This window comes from Oncorhynchus mykiss, chromosome 13 (genome assembly GCF_057628025.1).
Source record: "Oncorhynchus mykiss isolate SJ-2025 chromosome 13, ASM5762802v1, whole genome shotgun sequence".
NCBI classification, from domain to species: domain Eukaryota; kingdom Metazoa; phylum Chordata; class Actinopteri; order Salmoniformes; family Salmonidae; genus Oncorhynchus; species Oncorhynchus mykiss.
In genome coordinates, this window is record NC_143034.1 from 27,284,947 (window position 1) to 27,302,789 (window position 17,843).

The 17,843-nt window shown below is 42.8% G+C and overlaps 1 protein-coding gene across 1 annotated transcript in view; it reads left to right on the top strand.

The window, feature by feature from the left end:
• The window catches only part of grb2a (growth factor receptor-bound protein 2a), a 31,451-nt gene extending 27,321 nt beyond the window's left edge, over positions 1–4,130 (top strand). The window contains exon 5 of the mRNA XM_021556993.3: positions 720–4,130. Coding sequence (XP_021412668.1) covers positions 720–905 — 186 coding nt within the window. The 3' untranslated portion in view covers positions 906–4,130. The remainder of the gene's footprint in view (positions 1–719) is intronic.
• Positions 4,131–17,843: the final 13,713 nt, after the last annotated feature.

Consider the following 17,843-nt stretch of genomic DNA (forward strand, 5'->3'; position numbering starts at 1 on the left):
AACCTATTTAGGCTTGCCGTAACAAAGGGGTTGAATACTTATTGACTCAAGACATTTTAGCTTTTCATTTTTTTAAATTAATTTGTAAAAATGTCCAAAAACACAATTCCACTTAACATTATGGGGTATTGTGTGGACAAAAAAACCTTCTCAATTGAATCTATATTAAATTGAGGCTGTAACAACAAAATACGGAGAAAGTCGAGGGGTGTGAATACTTTCTGATGGTAATGTATGTATACACAGCGCTGCACATCATACGGAATACCAGGGAAATCCTCATCTCTGACAATCATTTAATGAGATTGCGTCACGTAATCTCATCTAAGCAATCATGCAAAACACAGCTTAGACGATTAACAGTGAACTACAGTTCACCAAGCAAATTTGCAGGCAAATCGCTTAATTCACTATGGTCTCCATGTTGGTTATGAGACAAATATACAAGTAGAAGTACAATAGGTAGTTGGAAAAAAGGGTCATGTTCATTAGGCACCAAACAGAAGAAAACTGACTTTAACAGAGGGTCTACTACACAGACCAAAACTAAACACTTAATTTCCTATTCTGTTGCAAAACGTTTTAAAACATTATCTGTTGCGTGCCCTAATGAACATGATCCATGACTATGTCTTGGCTAACCTGCCCGACTACCCTCATCACGTATTCTACCCTCATCACGTATTCTAACCCATGTGTTTCTCCTCTCGTCTCTCCAGCATTCAACGTACGTACAGGCGCTGTTTGACTTTGACCCTCAGGAGGACGGCGAGCTGGGCTTCCGACGCGGCGACTTCATCCAGGTCCTGGACAACTCCGACCCCAACTGGTGGAAAGGCGCTTGCCACGGCCAGACGGGCATGTTCCCGCGCAACTACGTCACGCCAGTCAACCAAAACATGTGATCATGTCACGTCCGTCAACCAAAACATTTGACTGGCTAAATGAATAATGACATGGTCCCCCCCATTGGCCCATTTACACCCCCTCAGGACTTTGAGGGACACTTCAGAAACACAGACCTAAATGAGGAATGGAAGAATGGGAAGTGGAGCAAAAACCCTGCAAAGACCGAGCGAGAGGCAGATTTCATTACTCAGACTCTACAGTTGACTGTGGATTCTTTGATGCAATGAGGGAGACACACGGAACAGAGATGCATTGCAAAGTAACCTAAGTTGGAGTAAAAAAACAAACACAAGGGATCCGGCTATAGCTCGACTCCGGCGTCGGCCTCCCTTCCTATACCTTCTTTGTTTTCTTTCTTTACGCATGACATCACCATTCTATGTTTCAGTCTATTAGACAAAGACAATGAAGAAGATGTCAGAGACCAAAGACTCTTGTCTTGTGTGTTATTCATATCAACCCAGCTTTGGGCTCTCCGAGAAGGACCATGGACTGGAGAGAAATTCTATTGTTATCGATGTGTATGTATATCTATAAATATTTGTAGTTTGAGCCTGTTTTAGTGTGGGGGTTTTTCCATTAATTTACTTGATTTCTTCCCTATTTGTAGGCCTACATATTGTCGTTTTCTAGGATCATATTAATTTGGTACCAAATGGAAGGAAACAGATCCAAACAGAGATTGAACTACCTGAACGGAATAAGAAACACTAATTGTAGTTTTTCGTAGCAAAACGTTTTGTTACGTTTTGAAACTGTGTGCACTAATTAATATGACCCAGATCATGCACAGAGTCTCTGAGACAAGAAGCTAAATGTTTTTTATGTGATCGGGAGTTATTCAATACAGGACTAAATTTAAGGTGGAAATCTAATTTGGAAAATGATTTCTACTTTGTTCTGGTATGAAAGCGGAAGCGCGGCTATCAGCTGGAACAAATTGTGTCCTTTTTTACCCGTTTAGACATGTAGGCGCTTTCTGCATTCTTAAATGTAGCCATCTTTCTCAATCAAATCAGAGACAATGGTATAGAGTTTTTTATGTCCATCCGCAATCAATAGACTTAACTGATGATGGGGCTGATTCGATATGACCTAAATGTAGCTAAATTGGGTTGAACGGGTTCTTTATGGAGATTGCTAGTGGTTGACTGGGTTGAAACGGCAGTATCCTTATCATTAGTTCTATGAAAGAAGGTGTTGAATAGTGTACAGATGAGTGCGCTACACTCACTGATTTCACCCTGCGTTTGTGGAAGTTGGGTAGTGCCTTTTCCATCTCTGGTGTTTTTTGTCTCTCCAGGTTGACCAATGAGTGCTTTTTAAGCAGCAGATCGCAGAGATACGGTGACCAATACAATGTCTCCATTCTCCACACATGCCGGCAATTGGTTAGGAGCTACCTTATGGAAACCCCAGTCTGAATCTCTAAACCCGTCTCAGCTTTGCAGTCTCTTCTGTCTCACTTTCAAGTATGAAAATTCGATGAAAGAGAAACATGTTTTGTGCCAGAGGGTGTTATGTAGTGTTTCCCTTGAGACATGACTAAATGGTTTGATGTAAATGTGCAGTGTGGATCTATGTTTAACAGAAGGACATGCGTATGACAGTCTTGTTTTGTCTGATTATGGGACGTATCAAAAGGGCTTTTGGAATTCTATGCGATTTAGATGCAAACACATGATCTGTCGGTTTGGTTGTGTCTAAAGGGGGACATTTTTGCTAGCGGGCGAAAAGAAGTCACAGAAAAGGTAGTTTAGCATTTCCTGAAAGAGGGGACATAAAGTGCTTGATCTGGGCAACATCTTCAGTATCTATCCTTCAGTCAGTGTCTGCATGTGACAGAGGCAGAATGGAATCCTCCATCTTGATAAAAAGATTAAAGGACCAATGATGCTGACAAACTGACTGTAGATCAGGACGACAAGCGCAACGGGTGGGGTCATTGACCTCTATTGAGCTTTGTGTCCACAACTCTCTACTTTGGACCTTTTTGAGAATCTTGAGGAGGACCTCAAATGCAAGGAATTTCATATTATCTTTCCTCCACTCTGCTTGTTATTCCCTATCTACACTCATTGATTTGAAAAACTACTCGAATATGCTTTATGGTTTGTTGAAGTAAAATGGCTGAAATACACAGAGGCAGGTCTGAAGGGAATATGCAGGGAGTGGACCATGCAAGTTTTTTCAATTGTATTTCTAGCCTGCAATGAACTGCAATGAGCCATTCCAATGACCTGATACTACGATTGACTTGCAGGTGTTTGAAAAAGCCCCCCCCCCATTCAAAGTTCAATATGTCACATTATGTAAAAAAACAAAAAAATGAAAAAACAAGTGTGACGCGTGTGTGTATTTACTTCTTCAGGTGTGTCTGTATTCTCAGCCAATCATATGACATGTATGACCCTGAAGTTTTCCTGACCATCTGATCTGGAGTATTTCCAAGTCGTGTCATGTGTTCAGGGAAAATTCCTGGACGTAGACCTTATGCGATTGCAAGGGTCAATGTTTCTGCAGGTTTTAGAGTTGAGACTGGTATCCTATTGGTTGACTCTTAGCCTGGTTGAACCAGATTGAACGCTGTGTTCAGCATTCAGTCTGTTCTACCAGGTTAGTTGACACTACCAGACGGTGGATTTCGCTGCTCTCAAGGGGCCTGATAAATAGTCCAAAATGTTGATGTCTAATTATGCTGTCTCTAGGTTCCTGGACAGCCTTGCACTCTCCTGTGGTCAATATTTAAACTCTCCTCAGTCAATCAGCCATTCATTAGTGTGAAGGTCGCTGGCAAGTGTACCATTCATTAGGCCGAGTTAAATAAGACACCGCTGCACTCAGCACTCACTATTGTTTCACTTCGGTGACAATAGTCTCCAGTCTGCTACCAGTATCCTTCTATGGTTTATTTCCTCGTTCACTCAATTGCAGCCGTCTGACTCGCGTTATTCCAGAGTGGTATCATACAGTGGTAGACAGACACCTAAGACGATGTGATTGTTTACATTATGCTGGAAAGTCTTTGTATGTCTATCTGACATGGTTGCTTTTATGTCATTTCATGATGTGCACGTCTTAAACATATTTTTTTTTTTTTTTTTTACATTTCCGTTTTCAAACTGGAGGATGATGATGTCCCCTGATGTCTGTCACAGCATTTGATTTCCTTTGAACGTAGATAGACGACGACTGAATAATAAAACTATCACTATGAAGAAGCTACTGTTGTGACGTTGGTTACTTCTTGCTGTCGTGCGTACTGTATGTTTCAGATTAGAACAATCCACATTTTCATATGAGGAAGTTTTACGCATAGAAATGAGAACATTTATGAGCCATTCAAAACTGTTTTTTTCAATGTAGATTCTCCATTTGAGAATGCTTTTAAATCCAGGACTAGGCTTCATCTGGGGAAACTGGCCCTGTATCTCTCTGGTTACTCCACTATTTCACCACTTGAGCACAACAGGGATAGTTCCTACAGAGAGCATGGAGGAGCAATGTAGCAGATTGGATGTGGGCTCTTATCATGGGTCATGTTTGGTTACACTCAACACCAAAAACTGTGACACAATGTTTCAAAAGAGAAAGATGCTGATTAACTGGGTGACATAAGTAGTCAGAAAATATGCCCAAGTCCTGATCTAAGATCAGTTTGACCTGTACCCACTAATGGTTACTATTAGAACTAGTCTAAGTTGTCTTATCCTAGATATGTGTTCACAGCCCAGACAGTCTGATATAGGGTCAGTATAGCCTTTTAGATATGATCAAATGGACAGTGGGGTGGGGGGGGGCTGATCCTAGATCAGCACTCCAACGCTGAGAAGCTTTATAAATACGGGCCCATAGGCTCCCTCTACCCAGTAGCGTTGTGTGGATAAAATCACCGGGGAAGCCAAGCCAGTTAAAAAAAAAAATAATAATGGTTCTGTGATAATCGCGTTGTTTGTTCTATAACCTGTTAGGCCTACAGATCAATGTCAAGGCATATGAACTAAGGCTGAGACCGTAAGAAGACATAGTGGCAGAATAGATTCAACCACACCTTTTATTTCCTTACAAAACCGGAGAGAAACATCTGTCCTGTGAAGTCCACAAACCATTTTGCATGTTGCAAACCGTTACATGACTTACAGCAAGGTAATGTTTCCAACATTTTCAGACTACTAAACAACTATTGATTTAGAACCACAGAGTTACCGCAATTCGCAAGGAAAACAGGAGCTGCCTTCACTATTCCAGAACCATTTCAACATCACCTATGCTTAGTCTAATCGAGTGGCAACTAAAAGATACCAAAAACCTTTTAGTCCAATCAACGTAAGCTAAATATGTGGCTGTCCATGGTATTGATTTGTGTGTGTTTGGTATGTGTGTGTGTGCGTGCAAGTAGAAGAAACATGTTGACTCACCCTACTTCCGCCATCTTCTTAATTGTTGCCTCAACAGTCTATGACACTGGCTTCCCTTGACACTTTATTTTGGTGCACCAGGACCAATCACAGCTGAGCTCACTCAGTTTAGCTCAACACTGATTTGGCTATTCTTTTTTTATTTTTTATTATCAAGGGAGGCCAAATGGTCGTTGGCTTCCCTTGCATTCAATGCTACTGGCGGCAACAATGTCACTCTTTTTGACCAGACAGCATCATATAGATACGTTTGGACGCTTTCTCCAGTGAGATACGTTCAGCCTCTTGCGACTTGAAGGAAATTGATGAAACACGGGGAGACGAAAGATACAAAACAATGTATGTTTTTATTCTTGGCACATTTTTGGCGGGAAGCCTGGCTTCCCTTGGCATCCATGAATACACGCCACTGCCTCTACCTGGAGTGTATGTAATAGAGATTGTCTCTCTCTGGTTTGGGAGGGGTTGTCTCACCCATCCTGCTGTCAGTCATACGTATGACCCATCTCCAGATCAAAGTCAGTGTTTCGGGTGGAGGAGCCACTTCTCCCTGACATGAACTTCCTGTCTGAAACGCATGCAAAACGCCTTCCGTTGCCTCACACTGGTTTCTTTGTCTGCTCTAATCTAATCTGAGGTTTTGATCTGTGTCTGTTAGACTGTGCTGTTCTTTCACACATTGGCACACCCCCGCTCAGTGTGTTCACAGGGAGGAGGATCCGTGGGAAGTTACTCACCTAGACAGGAGAGAAGTGAATGTTGAAGAAGAGGTTAACTGGTGTAACTATAGTGTAAATGTGACATGCGGTCTATCTATGATGTACATGCATTTGCATCATGGTACCCATACCCTACTTGTATAATGAATGACCCAATGGCCCTATATAGCGTTTTGCTCTTGTGAGGCTTTGGTACTCTGGCTCTTTCTAGTAAGGCCGGCAGGTGGTCATAGATTATATACTGTGTTATTAGCGACATCTGCTGGCAATACAACAATTACAGTACAAAAACACCAACCACAGCGACAACAAAAAAGATTTAACTGGTAACTAATTAAGTGAAGCCTATTCTAAAAACTGTAAAAAGATAATATATTATGAATCTTGTGTTTTTGTGCACCCCCTGCCAAAAAAACATTACACCCTATCTCGCAAGAGGACACACCGCATGTCACCAGCATCAATCTGCAGGAAGAAGGGGTGCTGAGGGTGCAGCTGGAAAATCTGAATAAAACACATATATACAGTATGAAATAGGGTGCAGGCCAGGCAGCAGGCTGTTAGCCAGCCTGCCAGCATAGTGGAGTCTGCCACTAGCACAGTCAGTGTAGTCAGCTCAGCTATCACCATTGAGACCGTGTCTGTGCCTCGACCTAGGTTGGGCAAAACTAAACATGGCGGTGTTCGCCTTAGCAATCTCACTAGGATAAAGACCACCTCCATTCCTGTCATTATTGAAAGAGATCATGATACCTCACATCTCAAAATAGGGCTACTTAATGTTAGATCCCTTACTTCAAAGGCAATTATAGTCAATGAACTAATCACTGATCATAATCTTGATGTGATTGGCCTGACTGAAACATGGCTTAAGCCTGATGAATTTACTGTGTTAAATGAGGCCTCACCTCCTGGCTACACTAGTGACCATATCCCCTGTGCATCCCGCAAAGGTGGAGGTGTTGCTAACATTTACGATAGCAAATTTCAATTTACAACAAAAAAAAATGACGTTTTCGTCTTTTGAGCTTCTAGTCATGAAATCTATGCAGCCTACTCAATCACTTTTTATAGCGACTGTTTACAGGCCTCCTGGGCCATATACAGCGTTCCTCACTGAGTTCCCTGAATTCCTATCGGACCTTGTAGTCATAGCAGATAATATTCTAATCTTGGGTGACTTTAATATTCACATGGAAAAGTCCACAGACCCACTCCAAAAGGCTTTCGGAGCCATCATCGACTCAGTGGGTTTTGTCCAACATGTCTCTGGACCCACTCACTGTCACAGTCATACGCTGGACCTAGTTTTGTCCCATGGAATAAATGTTGTGGATCTTAATGTTTTTCCTCATAATCCTGGACTATCGGACCACCATTTTATTACGTTTGCAATTGCAACAAATAATCTGCTCAGACCCCAACCAAGGAACATAAAAAGTTGTGCTATAAATTCACAGACAACACAAAGATTCCTTGATGTCCTTCCAGATTCCCTCTGTCTACCCAAGGACGCCAGAGGACAAAAATCAGTTAACCACCTAACTGAGGAACTCAATTTAACCTTGTGCAATACCCTAGATGCAGTTGCACCCCTAAAAACTAAAAACATTTCTCATAAGAAACTAGCTCCCTGGTACACAGAAAATACCCGAGCTCTGAAGCAAGCTTCCAGAAAATTGGAACGGAAATGGCGCCACACAAACTGGAAGTCTTCCGACTAGCTTGGAAAGACAGTACTGTGCAGTACCGAAGAGCCCTCCCTTACTGCTGCTCGATCATCCGATTTTTCTAACTTAATTGAGGAAAATAAGAACAATCCGAAATTCCTTTTTGATACTGTCGCAAAGCTAACTAAAAAGCAGCATTCCCCAAGAGAGGATGACTTTCACTTTAGCAGTGATAAATTCATGAACTTCTTTGAGGAAAAGATTATGACTATTAGAAAGCAAATTACGGACTCCTCTTTAAATCTGCGTATTTCTTCAAAGCTCAGTTGTCCTGAGTCTGCACAACTCTGCCAGGACCTAGGATCAAGAGAGACGCTCAAGTGTTTTAGTACTATACTTCTTGACACAATGATGAAAATAATCATGGCCTCTAAACCTTCAAGCTGCATACTGGACCCTATTCCAACTAAACTACTGAAAGAGCTGCTTCCTGTGCTTGGCCCTCCTATGTTGAACATAATAAACGGCTCTCTATCCACTGGATGTGTACCAAACTCACTAAAAGTGGCAGTAATAAAGCCTCTCTTGAAAAAGCCAAACCTTGACCCAGAAAATATAAAAAACTATCGGCCTATATCGAATCTTCCATTCCTCTCAAAAATTTTAGAAAAGGCTGTTGCGCAGCAACTCACTGCCTTCCTGAAGACAAACAATGTATACGAAATGCTTCAGTCTGGTTTTAGACCCCATCATAGCACTGAGACGGCACTTGTGAAGGTGGTAAATGACATTTTAATGGCATCGGACCGAGGTTCTGCATCTGTCCTCGTGCTCCTAGACCTCAGTGCTGCTTTTGATACCATCGATCTTTTGGAGAGATTGGAAACCCAAATTGGTCTACACGGACAAGTTCTGGCCTGGTTTAGATCTTATCTGTCGGAAAGATATCAGTTTGTCTCTGTGAATGGTTTGTCCTCTGACAAATCAACTGTAAATTTCGGTGTTCCTCAAGGTTCCGTTTTAGGACCACTATTGTTTTCACTATATATTTTACCTCTTGGGGATGTTATTCGAAAACATAATGTTAATGTTAACTTTCACTGCTATGCGGATGACACACAGCTGTACATTTCAATGAAACATGGTGAAGCCCCAAAATTGCCCTTGCTAGAAGCATGTGTTTCAGACGTAAGGAAGTGGATGGCTGCAAACTTTCTACTTTTAAACTCGGACAAAACAGAGATGCTTGTTCTAGGTCCCAAGAAACAAAGAGATCTTCTGTTGAATCTGACAATTAATCTTAATGGTTGTACAGTCGTCTCAAATAAAACTGTGAAGGACCTCGGCGTTACTCTGGACCCTGATCTCTCTTTTGAAGAACATATCAAGACCATTTCAAGGACAGCTTTTTTCCATCTACGTAACATTGCAAAAATCAGACACTTTCTGTCCAAAACTGATGCAGAAAAATTAATCCATGCTTTTGTCATTTCTAGGTTAGACTACTGCAATGCTCTACTTTCCGGCTACCCGGATAAATCACTAAATAAACTTCAGTTAGTGCTAAATACGGCTGCTAGAATCCTGACTAGAACCAAAATATTTGATCATATTACTCCAGTGCTAGCCTCTCTACACTGGCTTCCTGTCAAAGCAAGGGCTGATTTCAAGGTTTTACTGCTAACCTACAAAGCATTTCATGGGCTTGCTCCTACCTATCTCTCTGATTTGGTTCTGCCGTACATACCTACACGTACGCTACGGTCACAAGACGCAGGCCTCCTAATTGTCCCTAGAATTTCTAAGCAAACAGCTGGAGGCAGGGCTTTCTCCTATAGAGCTCCATTTTTATGGAACGGTCTGCCTACCCATGTCAGAGACGCAAACTCGGTCTCAACCTTTAAGTCTTTACTGAAGACTCATCTCTTCAGTGGGTCATATGATTGAGTGTAGTCTGGCCCAGGAGTGGTAAGGTGAACGGAAAGGCTCTGGAGCAACGAACCACCCTTGCTGTCTTTCCACTGGGATTCTCTGCCTCTAACCCTATTACAGGGGCTGAGTCACTGGCTTACTGGGGCTCTCTCATGCCGTCCCTGGAGGGGGTGCGTCACCTGAGTGGGTTGATTCACTGATGTGGTCATCCTGTCTGGGTTGGCGCCCCCCCCCCCCCCACCCCCCCTTGGGTTGTGCCGTGGCGGAGGTCTTTGTGGGCTATACTCAGCCTTGTCTCAGGATGGTAAGTTGGTGGTTGAAGATATCCCTCTAGTGGTGTGGGGGCTGTGCTTTGGCAAAGTGGGTGGGGTTATATCCTTCCTGTTTGGCCCTGTCCGGGGGTGTCCTCGGATGGGGCCACAGTGTCTCCTGACCCCTCCTGTCTCAGCCTCCAGTATTTATGCTGCAGTAGTTTATGTGTCGGGGGGCTAGGGTCAGTTTGTTATATCTGGAGTACTTCTCCTGTCCTATTCGGTGTCCTGTGTGAATCTAAGTGTGCGTTCTCTAATTCTCTCCTTCTCTCTTTCTTTCTCGGAGGACCTGAGCCCTAGGACCATGCCCCAGGACTACCTGACATGATGACTCCTTGCTGTCCCCAGTCCACCTGGCCGTGCTGCTGCTCCAGTTTCAACTGACCTGAGCCCTAGGACCATGCCCCAGGACTACCTGACATGATGACTCCTTGCTGTCCCCAGTCCACCTGACCGTGCTGCTGCTCCAGTTTCAACTGTTCTGCCTTATTATTATTCGACCATGCTGGTCATTTATGAACATTTGAACATCTTGGCCATGTTCTGTTATAATCTCCACCCGGCACAGCCAGAAGAGGACTGGCCACCCCACATAGCCTGGTTCCTCTCTAGGTTTCTTCCTAGGTTTTGGCCTTTCTAGGGAGTTTTTCCTAGCCACCGTGCTTCTACACCTGCATTGCTTGCTGTTTGGGGTTTTAGGCTGGGTTTCTGTACAGCACTTTGAGATATCAGCTGATGTACGAAGGGCTATTTAAATACATTTGATTTGATTTTGATTTACAGTACCAGTCAAAAGTTTGGATACACCTACTTATTCCAGGGTTTTTCTATATTTTCACTATTTTCCACATTGTAGAATGATAGTGAAGACATCAAAACTATGAAATAATACATATGGAATCATGTAGTAACCAAAAAAGTTTTAAACAAAAACACGTTTTATTTGAGATTCTTCAAAGAATCCACCCTTTGCCTTGATGACAGCTTTGCACACTCTTGGCATTCTCTCAACCAGCTTCATGAGGTAGTCACCTGGAATGCATTTCAATTAACAGGTGTGCCTTGTTAAAAGTTCATTTGTGGAATTTCTTTCCTTAATGCATTTGAGCCAATCAGTTGTGTTGTGACAAGTTAGGGGTGGTTATCAGAAAATATCCCTATTTGGTAAAAGACCAAGTCCATATTATGGCAAGGATAGCTCAAATAAGCAAAGAGAAATGACAGTCCATCATTACTTTAAGATATGAGGGTCAGTCAATCTGGAAAATTTCAAGAACTTTGAAAGTTTCTTCAAGTGCAGTCTAAAAAACCATCAAGTGCTATGATGAAACTGGCTCTCATGAGGACCGCCACAGAAAAGGAAGACACATAGTTACCTCTGTTGCAGAGGATATGTTAATTAATTGGAGTTACCAGCCTCAGAAAATGCAGCCTAAATAAATCAGGCCTTCATGGTTGAAATTCTGCAAAGAAACCACTACTAAAGGACACCAATAAGAAGAAGAGACTTGCTTGGACCAAGAAACACGAGAAATGGACATTAGACCGGTGGAAATCTGTCCTTTGGTATGATGAGTACAAATGTTTGATTTTTGGTTCCAACCGCTGTCTTTGTGAGACGCAGAGTAGGTGAACGGATTATCTCTGCATGTGTGGTTCCCACCGTGAAGCATGGAGGAGGAGGTGTGATGTTGCTTTGCTTGTGACACTGTGATTTATTTCGAATTCAAGGCACACTTAACCAGCATGGCTACCACAGCATTCTGCAGCAATATGCCATCCCATCTGGTTTGCGCTTAGTGGGACTATCATTTGTTTTTCAACAGGACAATGTCCTAACACACCTCCAGGCTGTGTTAGGGCTATTTGACCAAGAAGGAGAGTGATGGAGTAACATGGCCTCCACAATCACCCAACCTCAAACCGATTGAGATGGTTTGGAATGAGTTGGACCGCAGAGTGAAGGAAAAGCAGCCAACAAGTGCTCAGCATATGTGGGAACTCCTTCAAGACAGTTGGAAAAGCATTCCAGGTGAAGCCAATGATGTTTAGGTATCTGCCTCCAGCTCTATCAGTAATACATACCCTAATACATAAACAATAAAGTACATACGGGTGACTAATTGCAAATTCTGGTTATTTGTCAGATAGCAGAGATGGTTGCGTCAATGAGGGAAGTCGGTGAGAAGAATGAGGAGGGCAACTGTATAGATAATGCCGACCTGGAGAAGGCTGAAGCCAAAATCAAAGACCTCCAGAGGCAGCTGCACAGGAAAACCTTCTCCATAGATAGATTCCAGGGAAGTGCTGGTGATATATGGTTTTACACTGGACTACATGACCTTTCTGACCTTTTACGACTTCCTCCGACCAAAGCAAAGTGGCCAGCTGCACTAATGGGGCTCTGTTTTCAAAGGGAAGCTGGCAAAAGATGGCCAAGAGTTGGGGAGACGCAGAAAGCTTGGTCCCATGGATTAACTGTTCCTGGTACTTTATTCGTCCCCGAGTCGGACTTTTAAGGAGGTACCGTTGCTGACTGCTTTGGCGTTTCGGTGCAATATCATGTATCATCGTTTCAAGCAGCTGCCCAGTCTGCAGTTTGTACAGAAGCGTATGCCTGTCGCAGTCAAGACAACATACCCGAACTGTCGAGTCATAGTAGACTGCACAGAGGTTTTCATTGAAAGCCACCCAGGCTTGCCGCACAGTCCTGCAACTGGTTCAACTACAAGAACCATAACATGACCAAGGCCTTAGTGTGCATTGCACCTCATGACTCCGTTATGTACAGTGGGGCAAAAAAGTATTTAGTCAGTCACCAATTGTGCAAGTTCTCCCACTTAAAAAGATGAGAGATGCCTGTAATTTTCATCATAGGTACACTTCAACTATGACAGACAAAATGAGAAAAAAAAAATCCTGAAAATCACATTGTAGGATTTGTTATGAATTTATTTGCAAATTATGGTGGAAAATAAGTATTTGGTCAATAACAAAAGTTTATCTCAATACTTTGTTATATACCCTTTGTTGGCAATGACAGCGGTCAAACGTTTTCTAGAAGTCTTCACAAAGTTTTCACACACTGTTGCTGGTATTTTGGCCCATTCCTCCATGCAGATCTCCTCTAGAGCAGTGCTGGGCAACACGGACTTTCAACTCCCTCCAAAGATTTTCTATGGGGTTGAGATCTGGAGACTGGCTAGGCCACTCCAGGACCTTGAAATGCTTCTTACGAAGCCACTCCTTCGTTGCCCGGGCGTTGTGTTTGGGATCATTGTCATGCTGAAAGACCCAGCCACGTTTCATCTTCAATGCCCTTGCTGATAGAAGGAGGATTTCACTCAAAATCTCACGATACATGGCCCTATTCATTCTTTCCTTTACACGGATCAGTCGTCCTGGTCCCTTTGCAGAAAAACAGCCCCAAAGCATGATGTTTCCACCCCCATGCTTCACAGTAGGTATGGTGTTCTTTGGATGCAACTCAGCATTCTGTGTCCTCCAAACACGACGAGTTGAGTTTTTACCAAAAAGTTATATTTTGGTTTCATCTAACCATATGACATTCTCCCAATCTTCTTCTGGATGATCCAAATGCTCTCTAGCAAACTTCAGACGCGCCTGGACATGTACTGGCTTAAGCAGGGGAACACGTCTGGCACTACAGGATTTGAGTCCCTGGCGGCGTAGTGTGTTACTGATGGTAGGCTTTGTTACTTTGGTCCCATTTCTCTGCAGGTCATTCACTAGGTCCCCCCGTGTGGTTCTGGGATTTTTGCTCACCGTTCTTGTGATCATTTTGACCCCATAGGGTGAGATCTTGCGTGGAGCCCCAGATCGAGGGAGATTATCAGTGGTCTTGTATGTCTTCCATTTCCTAATAATTGCTCCCACAGTTGATTTCTTCAAACCAAGCTGCTTACCTATTGCAGATTCAGTCTTCCCAGCCTGGTGCAGGTCTACAATTTTGTTTCTGGTGTCTTTTGACAGCTCTTTGGTCTTGGCCATAGTGGAGTTTGGAGTGTGACAGTTTGAGGTTGTGGACAGGTGTCGTTTATACTGATAACAAGTTCAAACAGGTGCCATTAATACAGGTAACGAGTGGAGGACAGAGGAGCCTCTTAAAGAAGTTGTTACAGGTCTGTGAGAGCCAGAAATCTTGCTTGTTTGTAGGTGACCAAATACTTATTTTCCACCATAATTTGCAAATAAATTCATTAAAAATCCTACAATGTGATTTTCTGGAGAAAAAAAATTCTCATTTTGACTGTCATATTTGAAGTGTACCTATGATGAAAATTACAGGCCTCATCTTTTTAAGTAGGAGAACTTGCACAACCGGTGGCTGACTAAATACTTTTTTGCCCCACTGTACATGTTTGATCTGTATGGGGGGGCCAACCTCTGACAGACAGGTCTTTGGGGGAAGTGGATTACTGGACATGCTGGAAGCAGGGGATGGGTACTGGCGGATCGGAGTATTGACATCCAGGACTTACTTGTTTCCAAAGGAGTCTGTCTCTGTAGCACCATTTGTGAGGGGGAAGTCTCAGTTCACTGCTCCAGAGATGTGTGACACCCAACGCATTGCTCATCTACAAATTCGTGTTGATCCTGCCATTGAACGGGTAAAAAAACTTCTCCAGCAGCAAGTTCCCATCAGCATGTGCTCAGAACTGAATGAGATCTGGCACATATGTTGTCATCTGACCAACTGTTTCCCCAACCCTGGTTTGAAAAGCCTGGCGTGGTGTGGTGGTCTGGGCCGCTGGCCCTGGGGTCCCATGTGTTTGTGCTGTCTCGTTCAAGTCGGGCCGCTGTCTTTCTGGCACGGACACGCCCCCTGGCTTTCCGGTCTCTCTCGCACTGTCTGTCCAATAATTAGTATGTAATTGAGCATACATTTCAAATAGAAAAGGTATCTGTTATAAGTGTGTATTTGAACATATAATCACCATCAACATGGAAGACCATTTAAGTGTATATCATTTAGGTACAGCTCACATTTTTTGGGGAGCAAGATTTCTGGGCAAGCAAGTATTTTTTTGGTATGTTAAATGTTCTAACTATCTTAGTGTTTATGGACATTTAAAGTATAGTAGTGGCCATTCACATTTTCCTCTTTGATTATGTGTGTGTGTGTGTGTGTGTGTGTGTGTGTGTGTGTGTGTGCGCCAATGTTTGTGTTGCTTCACAGTCCCCGCTGTTCCATAAAGTGTATTCTTAATCTGTTTTTTAAATCTAATTTTACTGCTTGCATGTTTTACTTGATGTGGAATAGAGTTCCATGTAGTCATGGCTCTATGTAGTACTGTGTGCCTCCCATAGTCTGTTCTGGACTTGGGGACTGTGAAGAGACCTCTTGTGGCATGTCTTGTGGGGTATGCATGGGTGTCCGAACTGTGTGCCAGTAGTTTAGACAGACAGCTCGGAGCATTCAACATGTCAATACCTCTCAGGAGAGATTGACATGCATATTATTAATATTAGCTCTCTGTGTACATCCAAGTGCCAGCCATGCTGCCCTGTTCTGAGCCAATTGCAATATTCCTAAGTCCTTTTTTGTGGCACCTGACCACACGACTGAACAGTAGTCAAGGTGTGACAAAACTAGGGCCTGTAGGACCTGCCTTGTTGATAGTGTTGTTAAGTAGGCAGAGCATTGCTTTATTATAGACAGACTTCTCCCCATCTTAGCTACTACTACATCAATATGTTTTGACCATGACCGTTTACAATCTAGTATTACTCAAAGCAGTTTAGTCATCTCAACTTGCTCAATTTCCACATTATTTATTTCAAGATTTGGTTGAAGTTTAGGGTTTAGTGAGTGTTTTGTTCCAAATACAATGCTTTTTGTTTTAGAAATATTGAGGGCTAAATTATTCCTTGCCACCTGGGGAATTCCCTAGGGAATTCCTGATTCTAACTGGATTATATTTGAGAGGCTTCCATTAAAGAACAGCCTCTGTGTTCTGTTAGACAAGTAACCATTTATCCACATTATAGCAGGGGGTGTAAAGCCATAACACAAGTTTTTCCAGCAGCAGACTATGATCAATAATGTCAAAAGCTGCACTGAACTCTAACAAGACAGCCCCCACTATCATGTTATCATCAATTTCTCTCAGCCAATCATCAGTCATTTGTGTAAGTGCTGTGCGTGTTGAGTGTCTTTCCCTATAAGCATGCTGAAATTCTGTTGTCAATTTGTTTACTGTAAAATAGCATTGTTTCTGGTCAAACACAATTTCTTCCAGAAGCTTACTAAGGGTTGGTAACAGGCTGATTGGTTGGCTATTTGAGCCAGTAAGGGGGGCTTTACTATTCTTGGGTAGCGGAATGACTTTAGCTTCCCTCCAGGCCTGAGGGCACACACTCTCTAGTAGGCTTAAATTGAGAATGTGGCAAATAGGAGTGGCAATATCGTCTGCTATTATCCTCAGTAATTTTCCATCTAGATTGTCAGACCCTGGTGGCTTGTCATTGTTGATAGACAACAATCATTTTTTCACCTCTTCCAAGTGGCCCCACCCCTTTCCAAAGTGTGCACACTTCCTAAGTAATTTCAATACACTTTTATAACTCAAAGAAGTCTTCAACTATGAGGTGTTTTGTTTTGAGCTCTCCTAGCTGTGCCGTTGAGGAACTAGAACAAGCACACTTGTAGTTGTTGTGTTTGGAACACAGCCCTGCATCCCCGCCATCACACAATTACTGTTATTGTTTACGCCATCCAGAAACAGACCATTATAAATCACAATCTGGGTCAGGTGGGCATCATTTGAAAGTCTGTTCCTTTGCCAACATGACTAGCTAAGTTATGAAATTCGATCTTACAGTGTTAGGCTTCCACCGGGTAATTCATAGAAACAGATCGTCATTTTGGTGCGCATTAAAAAGGAGTCATGCGTGCATTCAGATTTGTGTTCTGCTGCCAATTTCCCTCACAATAGACTCCTTCAGCTCATTCTGTTTTCCAGCAACCCAGGGTATGAAGCCATGTCACCTTGTAACTGTACATCAACCATAGTGATCATAAACACTAACACTGTATATGACGTGAGTTTGATTATTTGGGTCCTAGTGTAAAGGGGGTACTCATACGGTGCATAAAGGGGGTACTCATGCATGTCACTCCCATTCTGAACCAGAACATAAGACTGTGAATAAAGCCAGCCGCTGTTGAGCCTCAGACATGTCTGTTGCTCATTCACATTCACAGGTGGCAGAAGCTTCGAACATCTCCCATTGTTGACACAATCAAGCTACATCCACGGCAGCTGGACCGCTATTAATTCACACAAGTCAGTCACTCATGAAACAAGATCGAATAGCTTTATTAGGCCTTGAACAAAAGTAGTATTTCGATTGAAAGCTGAAGAAACCAGACCAATATTGACAGATGAAACAACTCTGTGGGTACACGTACCGTATACAACATGCAGAAGAAACATAGAAAGCTGAAGAGACTGCTTCCTTTGACCATCTAAGCGTACGAAGTGTCATTTAGTTAGTAAAACGTCACATTTTTTGGTTTCTTTTTTGCCTCCCTCACATCATGAGATGATATCCGGCTAATGTCTGTATTATACGTCACAAGCAGGAAGAGTGAGGAAGTGCTCATCAACTAATTTGTGTCAAGGTGCAGGCAACAAAAAAAAAGACTTATATTCCTGGGTAAAAGTATGACTTTTATGTGACTCCTCATTCATGATTTCTTGGTGAGCATAGGCAAGGTATGTAAGAAACAGAACCTATCCAAAAGGGAACACGCAGTCCTGCCATAGACAATCACCAAACAGAACTCTACACACCTCCATTCCTCTCTGTCTAGAACACCACATCGCATCAATGTGTTCCCATAATGGCCACTTGCCC